At 34.5% G+C, this 20,977-nt stretch overlaps 3 protein-coding genes across 4 annotated transcripts; 2 read left to right on the top strand and 1 right to left on the bottom strand.

Moving 5' to 3' along the window:
- Positions 1–1,248: 1,248 nt before the first annotated feature.
- LOC122055195 lies at positions 1,249–3,335 on the bottom strand. The gene is made up of 5 exons (XM_042616573.1): positions 2,883–3,335; positions 2,608–2,747; positions 2,408–2,478; positions 1,959–2,294; positions 1,249–1,745 (listed from the first exon to the last, which is right to left on the bottom strand). The coding sequence occupies exons 1-5, from the start codon at positions 3,333–3,335 to the stop codon at positions 1,249–1,251; spliced, it is 1,497 nt and encodes a 498-aa protein (XP_042472507.1).
- A 7,723-nt stretch (positions 3,336–11,058) lies between these two features.
- Positions 11,059–16,153, top strand: LOC121967590 (peptidyl-prolyl cis-trans isomerase Pin1-like). 2 transcript variants are annotated; one of them, XM_042517913.1, is made up of 3 exons: positions 11,059–11,354; positions 14,873–14,981; positions 15,057–15,332. In XM_042517913.1, exons 1-2 carry the CDS (start codon positions 11,114–11,116, stop codon positions 14,944–14,946), a joined length of 315 nt encoding a protein of 104 aa, XP_042373847.1. In that variant the 5' UTR covers positions 11,059–11,113; the 3' UTR covers positions 14,947–14,981; positions 15,057–15,332. The 2 variants fall into 2 exon arrangements, with proteins under 2 accessions (XP_042373847.1, XP_042373846.1); XM_042517912.1 differs by lacking the exons at positions 14,873–14,981; positions 15,057–15,332 and adding an exon at positions 15,722–16,153 and having other exon boundaries at positions 11,061–11,354.
- Positions 16,154–17,079: 926 nt separating this feature from the next.
- Positions 17,080–19,885, top strand: LOC121967589 (pentatricopeptide repeat-containing protein At3g57430, chloroplastic-like). Its single transcript, XM_042517911.1, has one exon. The coding sequence runs from the start codon at positions 17,121–17,123 to the stop codon at positions 19,725–19,727; it is 2,607 nt and encodes an 868-aa protein (XP_042373845.1). The 5' UTR covers positions 17,080–17,120; the 3' UTR covers positions 19,728–19,885.
- Positions 19,886–20,977: the final 1,092 nt, after the last annotated feature.

Genomic DNA, 20,977 nt, shown 5'->3' with positions numbered 1-20,977 from the left:
GATCGAGCATAACCTCTCTCATATATTAGCCATTTATACTAATGGCTAGTAGTCATTCATGATTTACCTCCTTCGTATTGATCTAGAGATGGATTAACGGGGGTGCTAGAGGCGAGCGAATCGTTGTCATATAAATGATTATTTGTTCACAACAATAAAGACACTAAAGTTGAAACGACTCTAACTCAAATTTTAAACAAATAATATTAGAATTTTTTTAATCACTGTTCACATAATGCACTATTCATGTATACCAAAATTTAATGTGATAAAAATTATAATATAATATTAAAATAAAATATTCAATAATTTAATTTTTAAAGAAATAACATAATTTTCAACTTCTATTATAATTCTGAAATATCTAAGGAAAAATTTTATGAATTCAAAAATAATTTAAACTATCGTACTTTAATTCAATGAGCATAACTAATCCATCATAGGAAAGAAAAAAACTATATTCCACAAATCTCAAATAATCCTAAATAAATTTTAGCAACTCTAATTAAAATCCTCTCACCAAAAATTTATTGAATTTTATTAAACTTATTTGCGGACAACTTAAACAAATATCATACATACATGCATGTGCCATTAGAATAACTTTTACCCAACGTAACTTTAATATTTAACATTTTGCATAAACTTTAACTTTAAAACAATGCATAACTTTAACTTTAAATAAATGTATAAAGACATAAACATTTCCTCAACCTCAACATAAATATTTTAGTGAAGTCTGTTCAATGAAAATGACCCTATACTCGATTCATCAATTTATAAATTATAGTTATTTTATATCTTAACCTTTGATTGTTGGTCAAATTTTTATCCTAGTATTAGATTGGTAAAGTTTATTGGATCCTTCTTAAGTCAGATTTCCAAACCTCTTTTGTTTTGGTAAGGTTCACCGGACTTTTCTTAAGCCGGATTCTCAAATCTCTTTTATTTTGGTAAGGTTCACCAGACCCTTCTTAAGTCGGATTTCCCTACTCGTCACATTGTCACATACAGTTCACATTATTATTTTCATGCGTAGAAAGACATTGCTAAATAAATAAAATGGTTTACTTTGAATGCACATCCTACTAACAGTCAGTGGCGGATCCAGACAAATATTTAGAGGGGTGCTCAAAGAAGAGACTAAAAATATTTTTTACTATCAAATAAATATATCAAAAGATAAAAGTGCTGAATTAATAATGTTAATGATACATATATAAAAACATGTGCATACCAATAAAGTAATTATTTTTTGATACTTGAACTAGTACAAGTTCCGGACATACAAACAAGAGGAGGCAACTGTATCCGATGAGTGTTCATCTGTTGAAAATGTTGTAAAATTTGTTCATTTTCAATTGTGGCAAAAATATCCTTCTTGATGTATACTACCAAATTGTCATTCATCCACTCATCCCCCATCCTATTACGTAAATCAATCTTGATAATTTTCATAGCAGAAAAAACTCTTTCAACAGAAGCAGTTGCAACTGGTAAAACCAATGCTAACTCGATCAAACGATAAACCAATGAAAAAACTGTATTCTTGCCCGTTTCAACCATCTTTTTAGCAAGACTTCCCAAATCTTCAATTGTAGAAAATTCACCTCGCACATTTTGAATGTAAGTCTCAAGTTGGTCCTCAAGTATTACACGATCGGTCAATGAAAAGTCCTCCGGATAAAGTTCAGCAAGGCGGAGTAACTTACCAATATTAAATTGAGACAAAAAGTCCTTTGGATCTAAGCAAGCAATGCAAGTAAGTCCGTACTTGATTCTGAAAATCGATTATTCATCTCTTGAACCATTATATCAAGAACCTAATATTGTAACAATAAGAAAAATGAATAAAAAACATTATTAGAAAATTAAAATTTAATAAAATATTTAGAAATAATAGCTCACAAAAATTTCAACATGATAGTGATGAAAATTAGTAATCATTTGTTCATTACGTCTGTTGCGACCACGAGTTCTCATATTTTCTTCCATATTCGGTATTGGGATCATATGGTTACTACAAAATTTGTTGACGACATCCAAAAGATTCTCCCATCCTTCCTCTCTCAATTTTTGTAATCGAACTTTCATTGTCTTGATTAAACTAATAGCTAGTACAATGTTTTGATCCTTTTGTTGTAAGGCAAGCGACAATTCATTTGTGATTCCCAATAAAGATTTCATCAAATGCATCACAAACACAAATTCATAACTCTCCATCTTATCAATCAAACTGGCGGCAATACCATTATTATCATCATTAGTGTCATCATCATACACATTTTCAAGCACTTGTAAAACAGAAATCCACGTAGATATCAAACGGATAATAATCATGTAATGTGAACCCCAACGAGTATCCCCTAGTCGTTTTAAACTGATTTCCTGATTTTTTTTCCTTTACCACTAACAATATCTCCTTTCTCCAAACATTCTACAAGTTTATCATGTTCAAGTTGTCTAAACTTATCTTTTCTTTTGCATAAAGCACCAATAATATTCACAATCACAGTAACATATTAGAAGAAATCACTCACAATTCGATTGCTTTTAGCAACTGCAACAACAACTAGTTGAAGTTGGTGAGCAAAACAATGGACATACCTTGCAGATGAATTTTCCTTCAATATAAGAGCCTTCAATCCATTATACTCACCTCGCATATTTGAAGCTCCATCGTATCCTTGACCTCTCAATCTTGATAATGACAACTTATGTTTTGCAAATAATTCATCAATAACCTTCTTCAAAGAAATAGCAGAAGTATCAAACACATATACAATAGCAAAAAATCTTTCAATAACACATCCATGTTTGTTCACGTATCTTAAAATAACTCTCATTTGCTCTTTGACTGAAATGTCTCAACACTCATCAACCATAAGAGAAAATATATTGTCTTTTATATCATTAAGAATGAAATTTGTGACTTCAGCAGCACAAGCCTGTGTTAAATCCTTTTGAACTGTTGGAGATTTCATTTGATTGTTTCCAGGGGCATTTTCATTCATTGTCTTAGCAACCTCGTCATTTCTTTGGGTATACCACTCAATCAATTCAAGAAAGTTACCTTTATTTGAGGAACTCAATGACTCGTCATGTCCATGGAAAGACAAACCTTGTTTCAAAAGAAAGCGTGTAACATCCAAAGTTGTCGTTAATCGAGTGCGATATGCAACCTCCATTCCACACCCCTGTTCTTGTAGCAAATGTGACACACTTTGTCGTTGATTTTGAAAAGCCTCAAATTGTGTTCTTGCATCATTGTGAGCAATAGCTACACCACCAACATGCGTATTAAATACTTCCATTGCTTTTCTCCAATTATGCATCCCCGAATTAGTAAATGCCTCATCTCCAACTCGACATCCTCTATGAGAATTTTTGAAGAGATAGCACCAAAAACAAAAAACTGCATCTTTTGATATACTGTACTCTAACCATGAAAATTTTTTAAACCAAGCAACTTGGAAACTTCTATGCTCTTTACCAAATTGTCTTTGGGGATAACTATGACCAAATGGTTGACAAGGTTCTCTAATCAAATATTCTCTTCGAATCTGATCTCTAATTGAAACATCAAATTCATTTATTGGTTTGCGTAGTCCTGGGTCACTAACAACATTGTCCTGGTTGAATTCAACACGAGAATATTTTTTCTTACTATTTTCTTCCATAGAATTCTTAGAAGACTCAACACTTCGTTTTAAAAATTTCTCCATAACCTAATCAATTCATCAAAATTATTAATTTATGCAATCAACATAACAATTGAGCACTACCAAGTATAAATCATGAAATTAGAAATAAGATGAAATAAGGAACAAGATTCATCTAAAATTGAAGGGATTTTACTTGTTGTGGAGGAACGACGGCGGAGCACAGTGGTAGCGGCGTCGATGGAAGAGGCGAACAGCAGTGGCGTGAGATGTCGACGAAGTGAAGAGGCAACAAAGATGAAGGCAACAACTTGAGGAGAATGGAGAGAGAGAAAAGATGAAATCTCTTAACGATTAGGGTTTTTGATTTGAAGAAGAAAGGGTGCTTGGCGGAAAAAGAAGTTCGGCTACTGGAAAAGGGTTAGGGCAGGGATCGAGCAATGAGAAAGAGGAAACGTTATTTTTAATGGTACTTTTGAAAAAAAGTCCAATGAATTTTAAAAATTACAAGTAGGTCTTTTAATTTTTTTTTAATAATCATTCCTAATTCCTTCACTTTTTCCAGAATCAAGGGGGTGCGGAAGCACCCCCTCGTGCCCCCTTGCATCCGCCAGTGCTAACAGTTATTTGATAATAGAGTTTAAGGTGCTAATATATGGAAGGTAAATAAAAATAACAGCGGGGCCTTAATCCTAGCATCACATGCTAAAACCAACTTGGTACATCCTATCTTTGATCCCTAGCATGTGAAACCAATATAAATAGGGTGGACCTTAATCCATACATGAACATAGATTACCTACAACTCATACATATAGATACATACAACATTTTCATAAAAACAAATCCCTACCATGCGAAATCAATAAAAACATGGTTGATTTAACCCCTACATAAACATAGATTACCTAGAACCTATACATATAGATACATATAACATTTTCATAAAATAAAATCCCTAGCATGTGAAACCAAATAAAAATAGGGTTGATCTTAATCCCTACATGAACATAGATTACCTTCAACCCATACATATAGATGCATACAACATTTTCATAAAACAAAATCCTTAGCATATGAAACCAATAAAAACAGGGCTGATCTAATCATTTTTCGCCTTCCATCAGCCCCTACGAGCCTAAACTACACCAAATCTGATCACTTCCTCAATCGGACTTGTACCATGTCATTCTCGTCAACCCTACTCCTCAATTGATATCAAATCACACCCCAACAAGGCTATGGACAGAGGGAACACCGAGGTTGGTTCCCCGTTACGAATCGATCAAGAACTCAATTTAAACATCAAGATTCGTCAAGAAAACTTCGCAAAACAAATCTAATATGATAAGATGAATACCTAGCACGTTTTTCTTCATTCATACACATGAAATTCACACCAAACACACCATATAAACTAAAAGTTGCAAAAAGATGTTAGAATGTGCCTTTGCATTTACACACTCGAAAGACCCACTATCGGTGCTAGGGAGCGAGGGGTGCGTTCAGGCCTCTACTTCTCCTTCGATTTTTCACCCTCCAACTCGCAAACTCCCTCTCCCTTGTAATAGTCTATTTGGGAGGAGGTGAGAGAAGGGTAAGCAAAGGAAAGGGAAACTTAAAATCCTATTTGGGAAAAAGTGAGTTAGGAAAGGAAAGGTAAGTTTTAACCTTCCTTACCTATGAAGTAAAGGAATTTTGTACACCACGATTTGGGGTGTAAGGAAGGATAAAGGAAATTAAAAATATATATATATTTTAAATTTTATCCCTATTTTATTATATTAATTCTAAAATGCGTTGTTTTAGTTGGTTTAAGTATTCTTTGCGCTACGTTAATGAGAAAAGCTTGCACCGCTGACTCCAACAGCTCTCACTCCATGACACTTGCACCGGCTCTCACTGTATCTCTTTGAGGACAGGTAACCTTAATCTTTTATTCTTCGTGTATTCTCTGATGTGCTAGGTTGTTTCTCAGTGTTAGAATCTGGCCAAATTTTTCTTTTGTCAAAACTGATCATATAACGTGATCTGCATTAGGATCTTAATATAACGTGATCTACATTAGTGTGAATCAACCTTTATCATGAACTCTATTCATGCATTTGATATGGATATCATTTCTTTTCATCTCGTCATCATGTAATAACCGTCGATTCTGCATTGTGCTATTTTTTTTGTCTGATTTTTTAAGTTTATTTTGCCTCCCTGCTCATCTCATCTTCATTGGTCAAGTTTCCAACAATCTACATCTCATTGGTGAAGTTTCTAAAAATCTACGTCTTTTTTATCTTTGCAACTCTAGTCATGTGTCTTTGGAGTGACCTCATGTGTCTATGCTTCCAACCTAAGCTCATATCTTTCTCCTTCCCAAATTTACATCTTGTAAATTCATTTATGAACTTATGCCCATATCTTTCTCCTTCCCAAAAATCCACAAAATGAATTCATTTTTTTTTCATATAATTGAATTTATTTATTATTACTTAATTGAATTCACAAAATTAAATTTATTTATTTTACATAATTGAATTAATTTTCTTTTACCGAGATGATTTCATTTTTGATGCTCACTATTGTTCTCTTTATAATTTATTTTATTTTTCATTTATTTGATTATAGAAGGGTGATCAAATGGGAAATATAATGATTTTATTACGTTGCATCGTATCCATCAACTTGCAGTGGCATAGGTGGTTTGTTTATTGTAGCTTGGTATACACAAAATAGGTATAAACAAAATAGTAAAATTCTTCGTATTGTACAGTCAGAAGGGGACGTGTGTGAAATGAATTAATAACAAAAGTATTAACTAATTATCAATGTCGTATTATAATTAGAATGGATCTTTCTGTATTTGTAGAATTGTGTAATTTTTTATTCAAAGAAAGTAGTTTACGACCTACAACAAGGATCACTATAGAAGAACAAATAGTAATATCACTCTATTTACTAAGTTTTAATGTTACAAATCGTGGACTTGACTTCTTTTTCTATCGATCGGGAGAAACAGTGAGTCATCATTTCCATAACATTTTAAGAACTATAATGGAATTGGAAGATAAATTTCTCAAACAATCGAATGTGTCACAAATTTCTTCAGACATTTCCAATGACAATCTATTCTACTCATTTTTTAAGGGTGAAAATATTATTCTTGTCTTTTGACTACTATAGATTCATGACTATGTGTTCATAATTATTAATAATTTAGACATGGTATATCAGGATTGTGTTAGAGCAATAGATGGAACACATATTCTAGTTAAAGTTTCTTCCTTTAATGCCCCAAAGTTTCATGGTAGAAAATATTTTCCAACACAATGTTTTGGCAGAATGCACATTTGATATGAAATTCACTTATGTTTTACTTGGGTGGAAAGGGACAACATTCGACTCAAGAATAATAAAAAATACATTAACTAGACAAGATTATCTTAACATTTCATAAGGTAAATTAAATGGCATATGTTGTGATTAGACTTTCCTTACTTTTACAATTTATTAGCACATAATTTTTTTTAGGAAAATACTATCTTGTTGATGTTGGATTTATGTTGAAAAACGGTTTTATTACACCATATCAAGGAGAACGTTATCATTTGAAAGAATATAGTCGTAATCCACCACGAAATGCTCGAGAGTTATTTAATCTTCGACATTCTTCTTTGCACAATGTAATTGAAAGAGCTTTTGGAATTATTAAGAAGAGATTTGCTATTATAAGAAGTTCAACGGAGCCACATTATGGAATTGAAACTCAAAAAAAAATTATTCTCTGTTATTGTATTTTACACAATTACTTGATTAATACTAATACAGATGAGTGATTGCTTGCCGAGGTTGATGCTGAACTTAATAATAATAGTGAACATCAAGAGAAAAATCATAGTAATAGAGAAGATGCAAGAAGAGGAGAATTGCTTAGGGATTCTATGGCTGTGACTCTGTGGTTGGATTATCATATGTGATATTTATGTTTATATGTTTATCTTGTGATTTTGGACAAATTCTCATGTAATTGGATGATTGTGAATATTGACATTTTAATTTATTATGTTACTTGAATTTATGTCATATGATTGTTTATGTGATTGTGTGTTTGATTGTTACTATATTTTTTATTTTAAAGATGACAAGAAAGGACTTGCAAAGTGCTAATACAAGCAAGGCAAATAATTAGTGTGTGGACTAAAGTAATCGATTATGCTCTTATTGATGCATATTTGAACCAACATAATATAGGCAATAGAGTTGGTGAAACATTTACTACACATACATTTGAAAATATTATGAATGAATTGAAAGTAAAATTTTCTGACAAACTTATCGATAAGGACATGATTCAAAATCGCATGAAACGTATTAAAATATGTTGGTTTTCATGTTATGATATATTCAAGAATGGTATGAGTGATTTTGGATGGGATCTCATCACATAATTCTTCATTACTAAACTTGAAGTTTGGCAACAACTACATGATATGCATTTGAAAACTATTATTGATTTTCTCTTGTGATACTATTTATGAATGAATGTTTAATGCAATTATATTGTAACTTATAGATAAAACCAGCAGCTGCCAAATGAAAAAACAAGCCTATTCGAAATTATGAAAAGTATGTTCAATTATATGGGAAAAATAGGGCTACGAGACAACATGTCTAAACTGCATTAGAAATGTGAAAGAGAAGAGCTAGTATGGAAATGGAGAATAATGTTGGTGGACATAATTTTGAAACCATTGATGAAGTTGAATTTATGATATCTCAATAGGAATTATATTTGGACAATTCAAATGCAATTAATGAGGATGCCCAAATTCCATTTCTTAATTCTTAACCAACTAAATCTCAAACTACCTCTTTTGTTGGTGCATCTTCAAAGATTAAGAGTGTAAAGAAAGGTAAAGTTGATGATGACGGTATATCCAATGCAATTAATCATGTAGCTCAAGTCATTATGAGTTCAACACATGAAATGTTGGGGTTGCAATGTTACAAACATAGTTTCACATTGAAAACACAAGGGAAAGATCATGGGTTTATAAGAAAAAGATATTTCCATTGACATGTGGCATTTTGGGTATAGCGCAAGAGCAAAACCACGAGGGCTTAGACCCAAAGTGGACAATATCATAGCATTGTGGAGATATTTAAATTCTTTTTGATCCTACATGAAATAGTTAAGTCAAATGAACTTCCTATTCCCGAGCATGAAATGTAGAGTTTATTGATTCAATTAGGCGTTGAGCAACATATAATGTCTACATGCTATTTGTATCTTGCTCAACGTCAGAAGATGTTGAGAGCTTTACTTGGATGTCCTTTTGAACACCGCAAAAACTTATTATTTTCATTATTGGATGGAGAGAATCTACTACATGATTAGTTTATTGCTTATTATGAATTTGGATTATATGTACTTAGATGATCTTGAATGCTTGTTAGACTATTATTTTTAATGTAAGACTTGTTATCTAATGATTGGATATATTTTATGCTTATGGTGGATTAGTTTTTATAAAAATAGGATATATTTTATTTCTGTTTTATAAAAATAAAAATAAGAATAGTTTTCATTATTATTTTTGTTATAGATATTTTTTCATTTGGGGTATATGGGAATTCAAAATAGATATTTAATATATGAAGTCTATGTTCACGTTTGAGTACATAATCTATCTTATAACCTCTGTAGATAGATTTATTTATTAATCTTAACTTGATAATAACATCTGTAGTGTCTCTAGTGAGATTATTTTAAAAAGTGAGGGTAATTTTATACATTTAACATTTATTACCCTCCCTTTCTTTCCAAAGAAGGTAATACATGTTACGTTAATAAATCTTTCCACCCTCATAAACAAGAATAATATGGATATTTCACTTCCCTTCCCTTCCCCTTTCTTCCCCTCTCTTTCCCTCCTGTTAATAAACTTTCCCTCATCCTATCCAAAAAGAGGTAAGAGGTGGCGACTCTTAAAGAGGAAGAACCCTAGGTTTTCCACTCTCTTGATTTTCGAAAAAAATAATAACCCTCCTATCTCATAGTTATTTATTGCTCCAAGACTAGGTCCAATTAAATGATTTAATACTAAATAAATTAAATCATATACATATTGCTATTCGCCCTAATATAATTGTATTTAATCCGCATATTTTCGGAATTAAATGATTAATTAACTAAATTTTAAACTTGGCTTAATCTTTAAGCTAAAGGTTGTCTTAATTAACTTAATAAATAATTACCACCTTTACCCCCTTAATTTTTAAAATTATACATATATCTTAATAAAATATTTAGGTCCTCTAACCAGGGGCGGACCCAGAGGGGAGGCGGCATCGACGGTCGCCCTCGCTTACCGGTAATAGAACCCCTAGTAGTATGGGGTTCCGTCGGTGGAAATAGAAGATATCGCTCCTTGTTCCACGTAAAAATCGCCCCTCCATACTTAAATTTCTGGATCCACCACTGGGCTCTAACACATCAAAAATTTAACTTTAAACTTTTTTTACTTAAATTTACAATTTTACAATAATCCCTGATCTCCTACTCGATCAAACATTGAATTTCTCCCTTAAATTTTCATAACATAATCAAGTATAAAAATGCTAATAACATAATCATATAATTGATATTTAATAATTTACATTAATTAATTCAAATTATTTAATATATTTTTAATCAAACATGTGGTTTACGTGGACCGATTTTAGATACTACATAAGTATTTGATTCAAATTCAATCGATTTTTTTCGAACAAATTAAATAGATCGATTTTTTTTAAAAAAAAATTAAACAAATCGAACCGATAATTTAGGGATGTAAACGAGTCAAGTCACTTACGAATTATTCTGGTCTTGGCTCAAATAAAAAGTTCGTTCAAGTTCGTTCGATTAAGTGAACATGCCGAGCTCGTGCCTGATTTGGAATTTGAAAACATTATCAAACTGAACTCAACCTTAACAATATTTGACTCATGAATTCACAAACATATTTGTTTAAAAGATTGCGAATGTGTTTGTTAAGAGACTTGCGAATGTAACTCAGACTATTTAATTTTATTACGAACTGAATTCGAGCTTAAGATCTAAAGCTCGAATTGAGCACGAGCTAAGCTTGAGCTTAGGGATAACAAACTGAGCTCGAGCTCGAACCTCTTACTGTTCGGCTCAACTTGGCTCATTTACCATCCTACCCATAAAATATTAATTAATTCAATTTTTAACCGAATTAATTGAATGTGTTTAAAATTCAATTTTTTAATAAAATTTAGTTTTATATATATATAATTTGGTTTAAATCGGGTTTAAAAATTTAGTTAATTTCATCTATTCAATTTAACTGAATAAGAATTTGAAAATCCAAATCAAACAAAATTAATTAATTTTTTTATGACCTTTTTGACAAAGGCCACCGAAGGAAATAGAGGACTGGAAGCGGGCAATGGCAATGGCGACGGCGGAGCAGGTGAAAGCGTCGCACATACTCATCAAGCACCAGGGATCACCTCGCAAGGCCTCGTGGAAGGATCCCGACGGCCGCATCATCTCAGCTACCACCCGCGACGCCGCCGTCAACCAACTTCTTTCCCTTCGCGAGATCATTGTCTCCGGGGAGGCCCGCTTTCAGGACGTCGCGGCACGCTACTCCGATTGCAGCTCCGCCAAGCGCGGTGGCGATCTCGGTCTGTTATCTTTCCTATCGGCTCTTCCGTGCCTTCTAGGGTTACGTTAATGAAACTTCCCCACTTTTTTGATACCTTCAGTATTTCTCTCCTTTTTCTTTTTTACTTTTTAATTTCTAATTTTATGTTGCTCTCTGCCTTGATGGGACCAACTTTCGAAGATAATTAACACCGACTATCTTCTTGGATGGATTCCCTTTTCTCCTTCCGTCGATCTACCGGGTTGATTATTTGTGATTTCCATAATCCACATATTTCTGTCTCCTCAAGAATAAATTTATCATATGTATACTTATATGTGCCTTTTTCATCATACCTATTTAGTCTTTAAGGTTTAATGCCGGGGTATTACGGATTTGATGGGTACATGGTAGCGTACAATCAAAGTTTAAAGCATTGGATCTCCCAGTGGTTACGTTGATAATCTTTGTATATGGTTAGTTGGAAAATGATACTCCGTATAAGAGAATTTTATTTAGGAGATCTTTGCAGGACAAGATGGACAATTTTAATAGTTTGGTGTATGATCTTGGGGTTAACCATGGTATATTTCAGTCCAAAAAATTATTTGTTCTTGGTGGCTTTCTTTTTCTATAGTTAAAGAGAAACCAGATTTTTTATTAAATTTGCCATCATGTAACCAGGAGAATCATCCTTTATCTATCTGTTTACTTATACTATGCGATATGAAAGTTTCTATATGAACGATTGTACTCGTGTACTAATTTTCATGAGAACAGGAAGAAATAAAGGCTTAACATTCTAACTATTTAGGGTTAATTATATGGATCTTATTTCCATTGAATTCTGTGTAAGATCATGCTGTTATTTATATACAAATCATTTAGGTGTATATCAATTTATGTTGCTTGAAGTTTTCTCCCACTATCTATGAAACCTACATGTATGTGTGAGGTGGATTCTGGATTTCCAATTAGTCATATCTTCAATTGTAGTTAGTTCTAATTATCTAATTATACAATTTTTGGTCATGTTAGAAAATTTATGCCATCTTAACATATTTCCTTTCTTTCACGGATACTTCCAATCCCGCATGAATGTATCACTGTAAGATTATTAGAATATTTATCCTATCTTAGTATGTTTCCTTCCTTGTTATAACTACTTGCACTTTGCCTATATAGTATTGCTCTATGTCTATCCCTTTTGATAATTGCAAACATCTACACCTGAATTCTCATTTTACTCTATTTTTTTAATGCACTTGTTATGTGTTGTAATTTAATTATGTAGCTATTTCCGTTTAGATTTTGAAGTCTTTTACTTGATCATGTGGTTATCCATATATCATAGCTATTGTATGGTATTTCATAATCAATTGATATTTAAATCATTAGATGATTCATAAGAATTGTTGAGAATCAAATAATGTAATGTTAATAGAGAACTTCTTTTTTGTTTTAAGAAAAAGGAATCTATTTGTTATCAAACAAAATTCTAAAAAGTTTTAAATTATTTTTCATTAAAAAAATTATTGGCATATGTATAATAAAATATACTAATAAAACTAGCTCATGGACAGTTTCATCTAAAAAAAATTGATTTTTTTATGTATAGCTGTATAAACTAATTATCTGGATGCATAGGCTGCCTGTGCCTGTATATTGAAGCCAACTACATACAGGGAGCCACATGCTATATGTGATGCGGTCCCTTTCTGCGAACTCCTAGGTGATATCTTTTTGAGATCATGTAATCAAATAACAAAAGGTACCATAGATATAGGTCAAGATGTAGTCAACTGTCTATTCATTTGGTAGATGTGTATTTCATTTGTACTTGATTTCATAATGCACATAAAGGTTTGTAGTCGATTTCACAGGGCACATAAAGGTAACTACCCAATGCTTTACTTTTGTACTTTTATTTGGTTGATAGTTGGTAAAAGCAACTGATCTTGATCCAGATTGGTTGATTTGAATCAAGCTCAGTCTAGGTTCAATCCAATTCCTAGTAATTTCTCAAATGTCACTTCCAAGATCCTGTTGAAATCATGGTAATTTAAGTGTGAAACTGTTGAAATTTGAGTGAGAATCTAGGAAATCAACTGAATTATAGCAAAATCACTCTATTTTGATCAATCTGTTGATTCTAAGGTTGTCAGGCTTGAGATCCTATTTAGAAATGTGAAGACATTCATAAGGTCGGAGCATAGGATCCTAATATTTGTTATCAAACAAAATTCTAAAAAGTTTTAAATTATTTTTCATTAAAAAAATTATTGGCATATGTATAATAAAATATACTAATAAAACTAGCTCATGGACAGTTTCATCTAAAAAAAATTGATTTTTTTTTATGTATAGCTGTATAAACTAATTATCTGGATGCATAGGCTGCCTGTGCCTGTATATTGAAGCCAACTACATACAGGGAGCCACATGCTATATGTGATGCGGTCCCTTTCTGCAAACTCCTAGGTGATATCTTTTTGAGATCATGTAATCAAATAACAAAAGGTACCATAGATATAGGTCAAGATGTAGTCAACTGTCTATTCATTTGGTAGATGTGTATTTCATTTGTACTTGATTTCATAATGCACATAAAGGTTTGTAGTCGATTTCACAGGGCACATAAAGGTAACTACTACCCAATGCTTTACTTTTGTACTTTTATTTGGTTGATAGTTGGTAAAAGCAACTGATCTTGATCCAGATTGGTTGATTTGAATCAAGCTCAGTCTAGGTTCAATCCAATTCCTAGCAATTTCTCAAATGTCACTTCCAAGATCCTGTTGAAATCATGGTAATTTAAGTGTGAAACTGTTGAAATTTGAGTGAATCAACCAAAATTGAGTGAGAATCTAGGAAATCAACTGAATTATAGCAAAATCACTCTATTTTGATCAATCTGTTGATTCTAAGGTTGTCAGGCTTGAGATCCTATTTAGAAATGTGAAGACATTCATAAGGTCGGAGCATAGGATCCTAATATTCTACAAATTTAATATTAGAATTATATTTGACTTTTATCACTTATCAAATGCATTAACTTTCAATATCTAGTACTAATCTAATGTTTTTAACATTATAATTCTAATATTGTGAAGGGTAAATCAAATTATTGAAATATAAATATAAGACAAATACTTTCAAATTTTAGTATTTGATATTTATAAGCAAAGTAATAAGTTCTAAAAGATGAATGATAGCTATAAGATGAATGAGAATAGCAATAATAAAAAGAATTGTTCTACTTAGGAGGTAAAAAATAATTTTATAAAATTGAAATTATTCTAAAATTCTGGCATGAAAATAAAAATATTTATTAGTATCAGTACCAAATCTGTAAAATGTCTAATTGAACATATAGTCTATCATGATTTATTGGGATCTACTGCTCCCTGATGCTCGTTCCTTCTATTGCCCTTTGTTACAAGTCCTTATCCTGAGCTTTACTGCCCACTCCTATAGTCATTTTCCCTGCCCTTTGAGTCCGTTATGGGGTTGGTTTCAGCTGGCACATGTCGTGATGCTTTGCACTACTCAATGCAGGTGATAAATGTTTGGCATGGATGATACAGGTGAAACATGTAATTTACTTCGTACTGACCTTATTTCAATTGTAAGCCCATGGGCGGACCAACACAAAATGAATGTTGAGGTTGTGCTTGTATGACTTTCATTTTAGATGTGGTGCAGCTGTTTTAGGTTACTGATTTTAAAGACCATGCTTCAGTTACATGAATGTCGGATGCTAACGGGAAATAAAGAGTAATCTGCTTCAAAAAAGGAGATTGATTTGGCTTTTGGAAATAACTCTTTGCTTTGCTTGCAGGTTAACAGTGTGAGTTGATCTGTTCAAGCCCAGCCTTAACCAATTAATCCTGTTCTCTTTAATAACCCCACTGGTAGCCTAATTTTGTTTGAGAGAGAAAGGGAGAAAACCTCTAGTTGTACTATTTGGACTTGGCTTCACAGTTCCCTAAAAGTTAGAAGCTATCTGCTATGTTTTTGTTCTTATGGTCTCTACTTTTTTTTATTCATATCTTTAGTTGTTAAAGTTAGCTTACACCAAATTGCTCAAGTTGCTTTATTTCTTATGGGCTGCATCTCGCCAACCATCAGTCATCTGATTGTGCCTTTGGAGGAAATTCTAGAGTGATGCTCTCTCACTTATATCACGTTGAATGATTTCTGAGAAACGCTGTCTCGTGTTGGTTATATTCAAGTGTAAAGCTGAGCGAAATAGAGTCATCTCCTCTAAACATGAGTAGTTTAGATTGGATTGCTTTGTCGCATTGTTTTTCTCACCTTTTTCTGATAGGAAAATATAAAATTATCGCGTCCACTGATTAATCATGGTCCTCATGCGACACTGTTTGATATTTTGAAATGCCGCAGGTCGGTTTGGACGGCGACAAATGCAGAAGCCGTTTGAAGAAGCTACCTTTGCACTAGAAGTTAGCCAAATTAACGGGATCATCGATACTGACAGCGGTGTACATATCATTCTGAGAACTGGTTAATGTTCACAGGAAAAGTGGAGCATTGAGTTCAAACTTGATTATGAAGATTTAAGGGACAAGTTACACGGGATTAATAATTTAATGCTGAATGCTTTCTCTCTACATTCGTGGTATAAGGGCTTGTAGTATGGTATTATCATTTTTCGGCCCTGAACTCCTTTCAGCAAAATGATTGACAAAAATATTCGTTGCTTGCTTGGTTTGTTATTTATACACAATAACTGAATCATGTGTAGTTTTAGTACTCTATTATATACATATGTGGACGATCCTTTTGTCACTAGAAATTGATGAATCCTCTCTGATAGATCTGTTAGTTTTAATTTTGGTAGTTTCATAATTATCTATTTATAGTTATAACAGACGATTTAAAATTTTAACCTTTGGTGGGAGCTCACTTTACCCATTGGATTGAGTGATGTTTCTTGCGTCTTTACTGTGAGAGTTGCTAATTTCAGTATCAGATTAATGTCCTTGATCTCTAGTCCCTTTTAAAATAACACACTAGGATGACGTTAAAATTACCTCACAGTTTAAATTCTAAGAAAGAATATTACACTAAACATATTTAAATTTAAAACAGCATCAATTTATAAATTCTAAGAAAGAATATTACACTAAACATATTTAAATTTAAAACAGCATCAATTTATAAATTCTAAGAAAGAATATTACACTAAACATATTTAAACTTAAAACAACATCAATTAATGAAAAAAAAATACAAACTTATAAATTTTGATGAAAAAAATTTAAAAACAGCTCCTAATGTTTATAAAATATCTATATTTTATGAAAGAATGTTACACTGAATATATCTAAGTTTAAAATAATACTAATTTATTATTTTAATGACATAGTATGCTATTTTGGAAAGGACTAGGAGGAGAATAAGGAATTAAGGATCAAGAGATCCGAGCTGGGCTGTACCGCTTTATATTTAACCGTCTAGAAGCTCTTGAATCCTTGGTCCGCTTTATATTTGTACTCAACTAAATTCTAACAAAGAACGCCACATAATATATTTAAACTTATAACAGCATCAATTTATGAAAAAAAAAACACATTCAATTAAAATTTTTAAATTTCGAAAAAAAAAACTGAAAACAGCCTCAAACATTTATAAAATATCTATATTTTATTAAAAAATATTTTATTGAATATACCGATAGGTCCAATACTAATTTATCATTTTAACGGCATCCTAAATTTATCTTTTTTCGAAGTGACCAACCCGGATTCGGGACTAGAGATCCGAACTTGCATATTTGGCCATGCTCGCACTTGTCTGCTACCAGCCAATGACCTCATCCGTCGCACTTCCTCCTCCGTCCTACTCAATCCGCTCTCTTCCTCCGCCACCACCTCCTCCGCTCTCGGCCTCCGCATGGCTCGAAACCCTCCGCTCCCATGCCCGTGCCAACTCCTTCCACTCCGCCCTCGCCACTTATGTCGACATGACCTCCGCCGGTGTCCCTCCAGACCACTTTGCCTTCCCCGCCGCCATCAAGGCTGCCGCTGGCATCCCCGACGCCTCCGTCGGCCGTCAACTCCACGCCGCCTCCGTCAAGCGCGGTTACCACACATCCCCCGTCACCGTCGCCAACACTCTCGTCAACATGTACGCTCGCTGCGGCGACCTTGACAGCGCCCTTCAGGTATTCGATCGTATACCGGAACGGGATGAAGTGTCTTGGAACTCCACCATCGCTGCACTATGCTTGTTTGAGCTTTGGGAGCTCGCGCTCGAGGCCTTCCGGTCCATTCAGGAGGAGGAATCCATGCTCCTGAGCTCCTTCGCTCTGGTCAGCGCTGCCCTTGCCTGCTCCAACCTTGACCAGGGCATCGGAATAAGGCTCGGTAAGCAACTCCATGGCTACGCCTTGCGCAATCAATCCTTTTACAGCGGGAAAAGATTCGCCTTCAATGCGCTTCTAGCAATGTATGCAAAGCTGGGAAGAGTGGACGACGCAGTTGCCCTCTTCGAGAGATTCGACGATCGAGACATTGTCACTTGGAACACCATGATCAGCTCTCTCACACAAAATGATCGATTCTCGGAAGCGATTGCGGTCCTGCACGAGATGGTGCTCGCCGGAATTAAACCCGATGGAGTCACATTGTCCAGTGCCCTCCCTTCTTGTTCCTTCATGGAGATGTTGAACGCCGGTAAGGAGATCCATGCCTACGCCTTTAGGAACAGCGGGCTGTTCCTGAACACCTTCGTCGCCAGTGCTTTGGTCGATATGTATTGCAACTTTGGATTGGTCGAGAGGGCTCGTGCGGTGTTCGATAAAATACCCGAGAGAAGGCTTGGCCTTTGGAATGCCATGATATCTGGCTATGCTCAGAATATGCTCGATGATGAAGCGTTGAAACTCTTCATCGACATGGAGACCGCAGGGTTGGTTCCCAACGAGACTACTCTGGCAAGTATCCTGCCTGCCTGTGTGCGGTCCGAAGCTTTCCCCAACAAAGAAGATATACACAGCTATGTGATAAAGCGGGGGATGGAAGGAGACAAATTTGTGCAGAATGCACTTATGGATATGTACTCAAGGGTGGGGAAGATTGACATATCACAAAAGATCTTCGCTGCAATGGAGGACCGAGATGTGGTATCTTGGAACACTCTGATCACTGGCTGCATTATCTGTGGGTGTTATTCTCAGGCATTTCGTTTAGTGAACCAGATGCAGAAGAATGGAAACTTCATTGAAGGAATTGATAAAGAATCACTGCATTATAAGCCAAATTACATCACCCTCATGACCCTGCTGCCTGCTTGCGGGTCTCTTGCGGCACTAGGAAAAGGGGAGGAGATTCATGGCTATGCTATTCGCCAGGGATTAGATTCAGATATTGCGGTAGGCAGCGCATTGGTGGACATGTATGCAAAATGTGGTTCCTTAAACTTCGCAAGATTGGTGTTCGATAGAATGCCTAAGCGGAATGTGGTTACTTGGAATGTTCTCATTATGGCATATGGGATGCATGGGCAAGGAGAGGAAGCAATTGGTCTTTTTGAGCTAATGATAGCTAAAGGTGAAGCGAAGCCAAGCTCGGTCACAATTATTGCAGCTCTGGCAGCTTGTAGCCATTCAGGGATGGTCAGTCGAGGCATGAAGCTATTTCACACGATAAAAGAGTGTGGAGTTGAAGCAAATGCTGATCATTATGCTTGTGTAGTCGATCTTCTTGGTCGAGCAGGGGAACTTGATGAAGCATATCAACTCATTGTTTCAATGGATAACGAATTGGACAAGGCAGGAGCTTGGAGTAGTTTGTTAGGTGCTTGTAGAATTCATCTAAATACTGAGCTAGGAGAAGTTGCAGCGAAGCATCTGTTCGAGCTAGAGCCCGAGGACTCAAGCCACTATGTGCTTCTTTCCAACATATACGCTGCATGTGGGCAATTTGACAAAGCAATGGAGGTCCGAAAGAACATGAAGCTGAAAGGTGTAAGAAAGGAAACAGGTTGTAGTTGGATCGAGGTGGGAGATGATGTCCACCGCTTCACGGCTGGGGACTCTTCACATAAGCAAAGTGCAGAAATATATTCATACCTCGAAAGTTTATGGGATAGAATGAAGAAAGAAGGTTATGTTCCTGATTTGTCCTGTGTTCTCCACGATGTGGAGGAACATGAGAAGGAGGTGCTTCTTTGTGGGCATAGTGAGAAGTTGGCCATATCATTTGGCATACTGAATACTCCCCCTGGCTCGACCATTCGGGTGGCAAAAAACCTGAGAGTTTGCAATGACTGTCATGAATCATCCAAATTTATTTCGAAATTAGTTGGCAGGCAAATCATCCTGAGAGATACAAGGAGGTTTCATCACTTCAAGGATGGATCTTGTTCTTGTGGTGATTATTGGTGAAAGTTACTAAGGTAAAAATGGTCATCAATGTAAACTAAAAAAAATGGTAAAAAATTGAGCAATATTTGGATGCTTATTTTAAGGGTAAAAATTAAAGGCAGTCTCTTTATTATTGAATCCTCAAAGGAGATTATAAATTAATTTTTTATTGAAAGACAGTATGAAATTGTAACTGCTATACGTTACAATAGTTATAATTTTATAGTTGCTATAATATGGAAAAAATTTTAAAATTAAAATGATTTAGTCTCTGAAAAATATTTAAACAAATGTTTTTAGCCTAAAATAGGATTGTTATGAGTTCTACTATTTAATCAGTTGTAGATTTTTGAACGAGGTTTGGTTTTATATATTATGCGTGTCTTGGTTTATCTCGAGTTAAAAATTATGATCTCTCAAAATTTTGGAGATGTTATAACTGTGTATTATACAGTTGTAGCAATTACGAAATTGTAGTTACAATGTGAATGCTAAATCTTAAATTTTTAAGAGATTATAATTTTTTACTCGGATTAAATCACATGACGTATAATATATCAAATAGAGACTCATTCAACAATCGATAATTGATTATTGGATTGAACTATAAAGGCTCAGTTTCAGATTAAAAAATATCTTATAAAATTTTTTTGAACTTCGAATAATTTTAGTCTTTAAAAAATATTTTATGCTGTAGTAATTATGATTTTATAACTACTATAACTATATAGTAATTATAATTTTATAGCTGCTATAATATGCTCGATTTAGACATAAGATATAAATAGAATAATAATAAGAATAGTGATCCTGTCCGTGTGCTGAGTTGATGGACGCTGGGGACGTGGCGCTCCCGGTGATGACATGTACACCTTCGACTGCTGTGAACCTTCGGCGAGAACCTACAAGCACAAAACCGAGCCGGGAAGGGGTTCTCGGCAACGACCCTCCGACGCTCAAGTCAACTCCGGCGGGAAGAGATTGAGGCAGAATGACAAGAATGAAAACTGTAGCTACAGTGATGTAGAATGCATACCTCCGTTGAAACCGGGGGGGTCCTTATATAGGGCTCCCGGGGGGATGCGTGCACGCATCCCAAAGCATGCACGCTCCTCAAAGTATACCTGGAATGGTCGTGTCAGAAAAGCGTGTCTGGCGCCATGCCTCAATCGTCGGGGCATATCTCTGACGTGACAGTGGAAACTTCCACCGTACGATTCTCTATCCGGTCCAGCCGCCAACCATGCTGTCTGTCGACGACACACGTCTCG

This window comes from Zingiber officinale, chromosome 3B, assembly GCF_018446385.1.
Source record: "Zingiber officinale cultivar Zhangliang chromosome 3B, Zo_v1.1, whole genome shotgun sequence".
NCBI classification, from domain to species: Eukaryota; Viridiplantae; Streptophyta; class Magnoliopsida; order Zingiberales; family Zingiberaceae; genus Zingiber; species Zingiber officinale.
The sequence above is the reverse complement of the archived record's forward strand: the minus strand, read 5'-3'. Positions and strand labels throughout refer to the sequence as shown.

What these genes read in the sequence shown, in the direction of transcription:
- LOC122055195 (XM_042616573.1), bottom strand. Translation starts at nt 3,335, where the DNA reads ATGCATAATTGGAGAAAAGCAATGGAAGTATTTAATACGCATGTTGGT. An exon ending in AAGGAAAATTCATCTGCAAG is followed by an intron (nt 2,479 to 2,607) that starts GTATGTCCATTG and finishes TTTATGCAAAAG; the next exon opens with AAAAGATAAGTTTAGACAAC. An exon ending in AACTCGTGGTCGCAACAGAC is followed by an intron (nt 1,746 to 1,958) that starts GTAATGAACAAA and finishes TTGCTTGCTTAG; the next exon opens with ATCCAAAGGACTTTTTGTCT.
- LOC121967590 (XM_042517912.1), top strand. Translation starts at nt 11,114, where the DNA reads ATGGCAATGGCGACGGCGGAGCAGGTGAAAGCGTCGCACATACTCATC. An exon ending in CAAGCGCGGTGGCGATCTCG is followed by an intron (nt 11,355 to 15,721) that starts GTCTGTTATCTT and finishes GAAATGCCGCAG; the next exon opens with GTCGGTTTGGACGGCGACAA.
- LOC121967589 (XM_042517911.1), top strand. Translation starts at nt 17,121, where the DNA reads ATGCTCGCACTTGTCTGCTACCAGCCAATGACCTCATCCGTCGCACTT.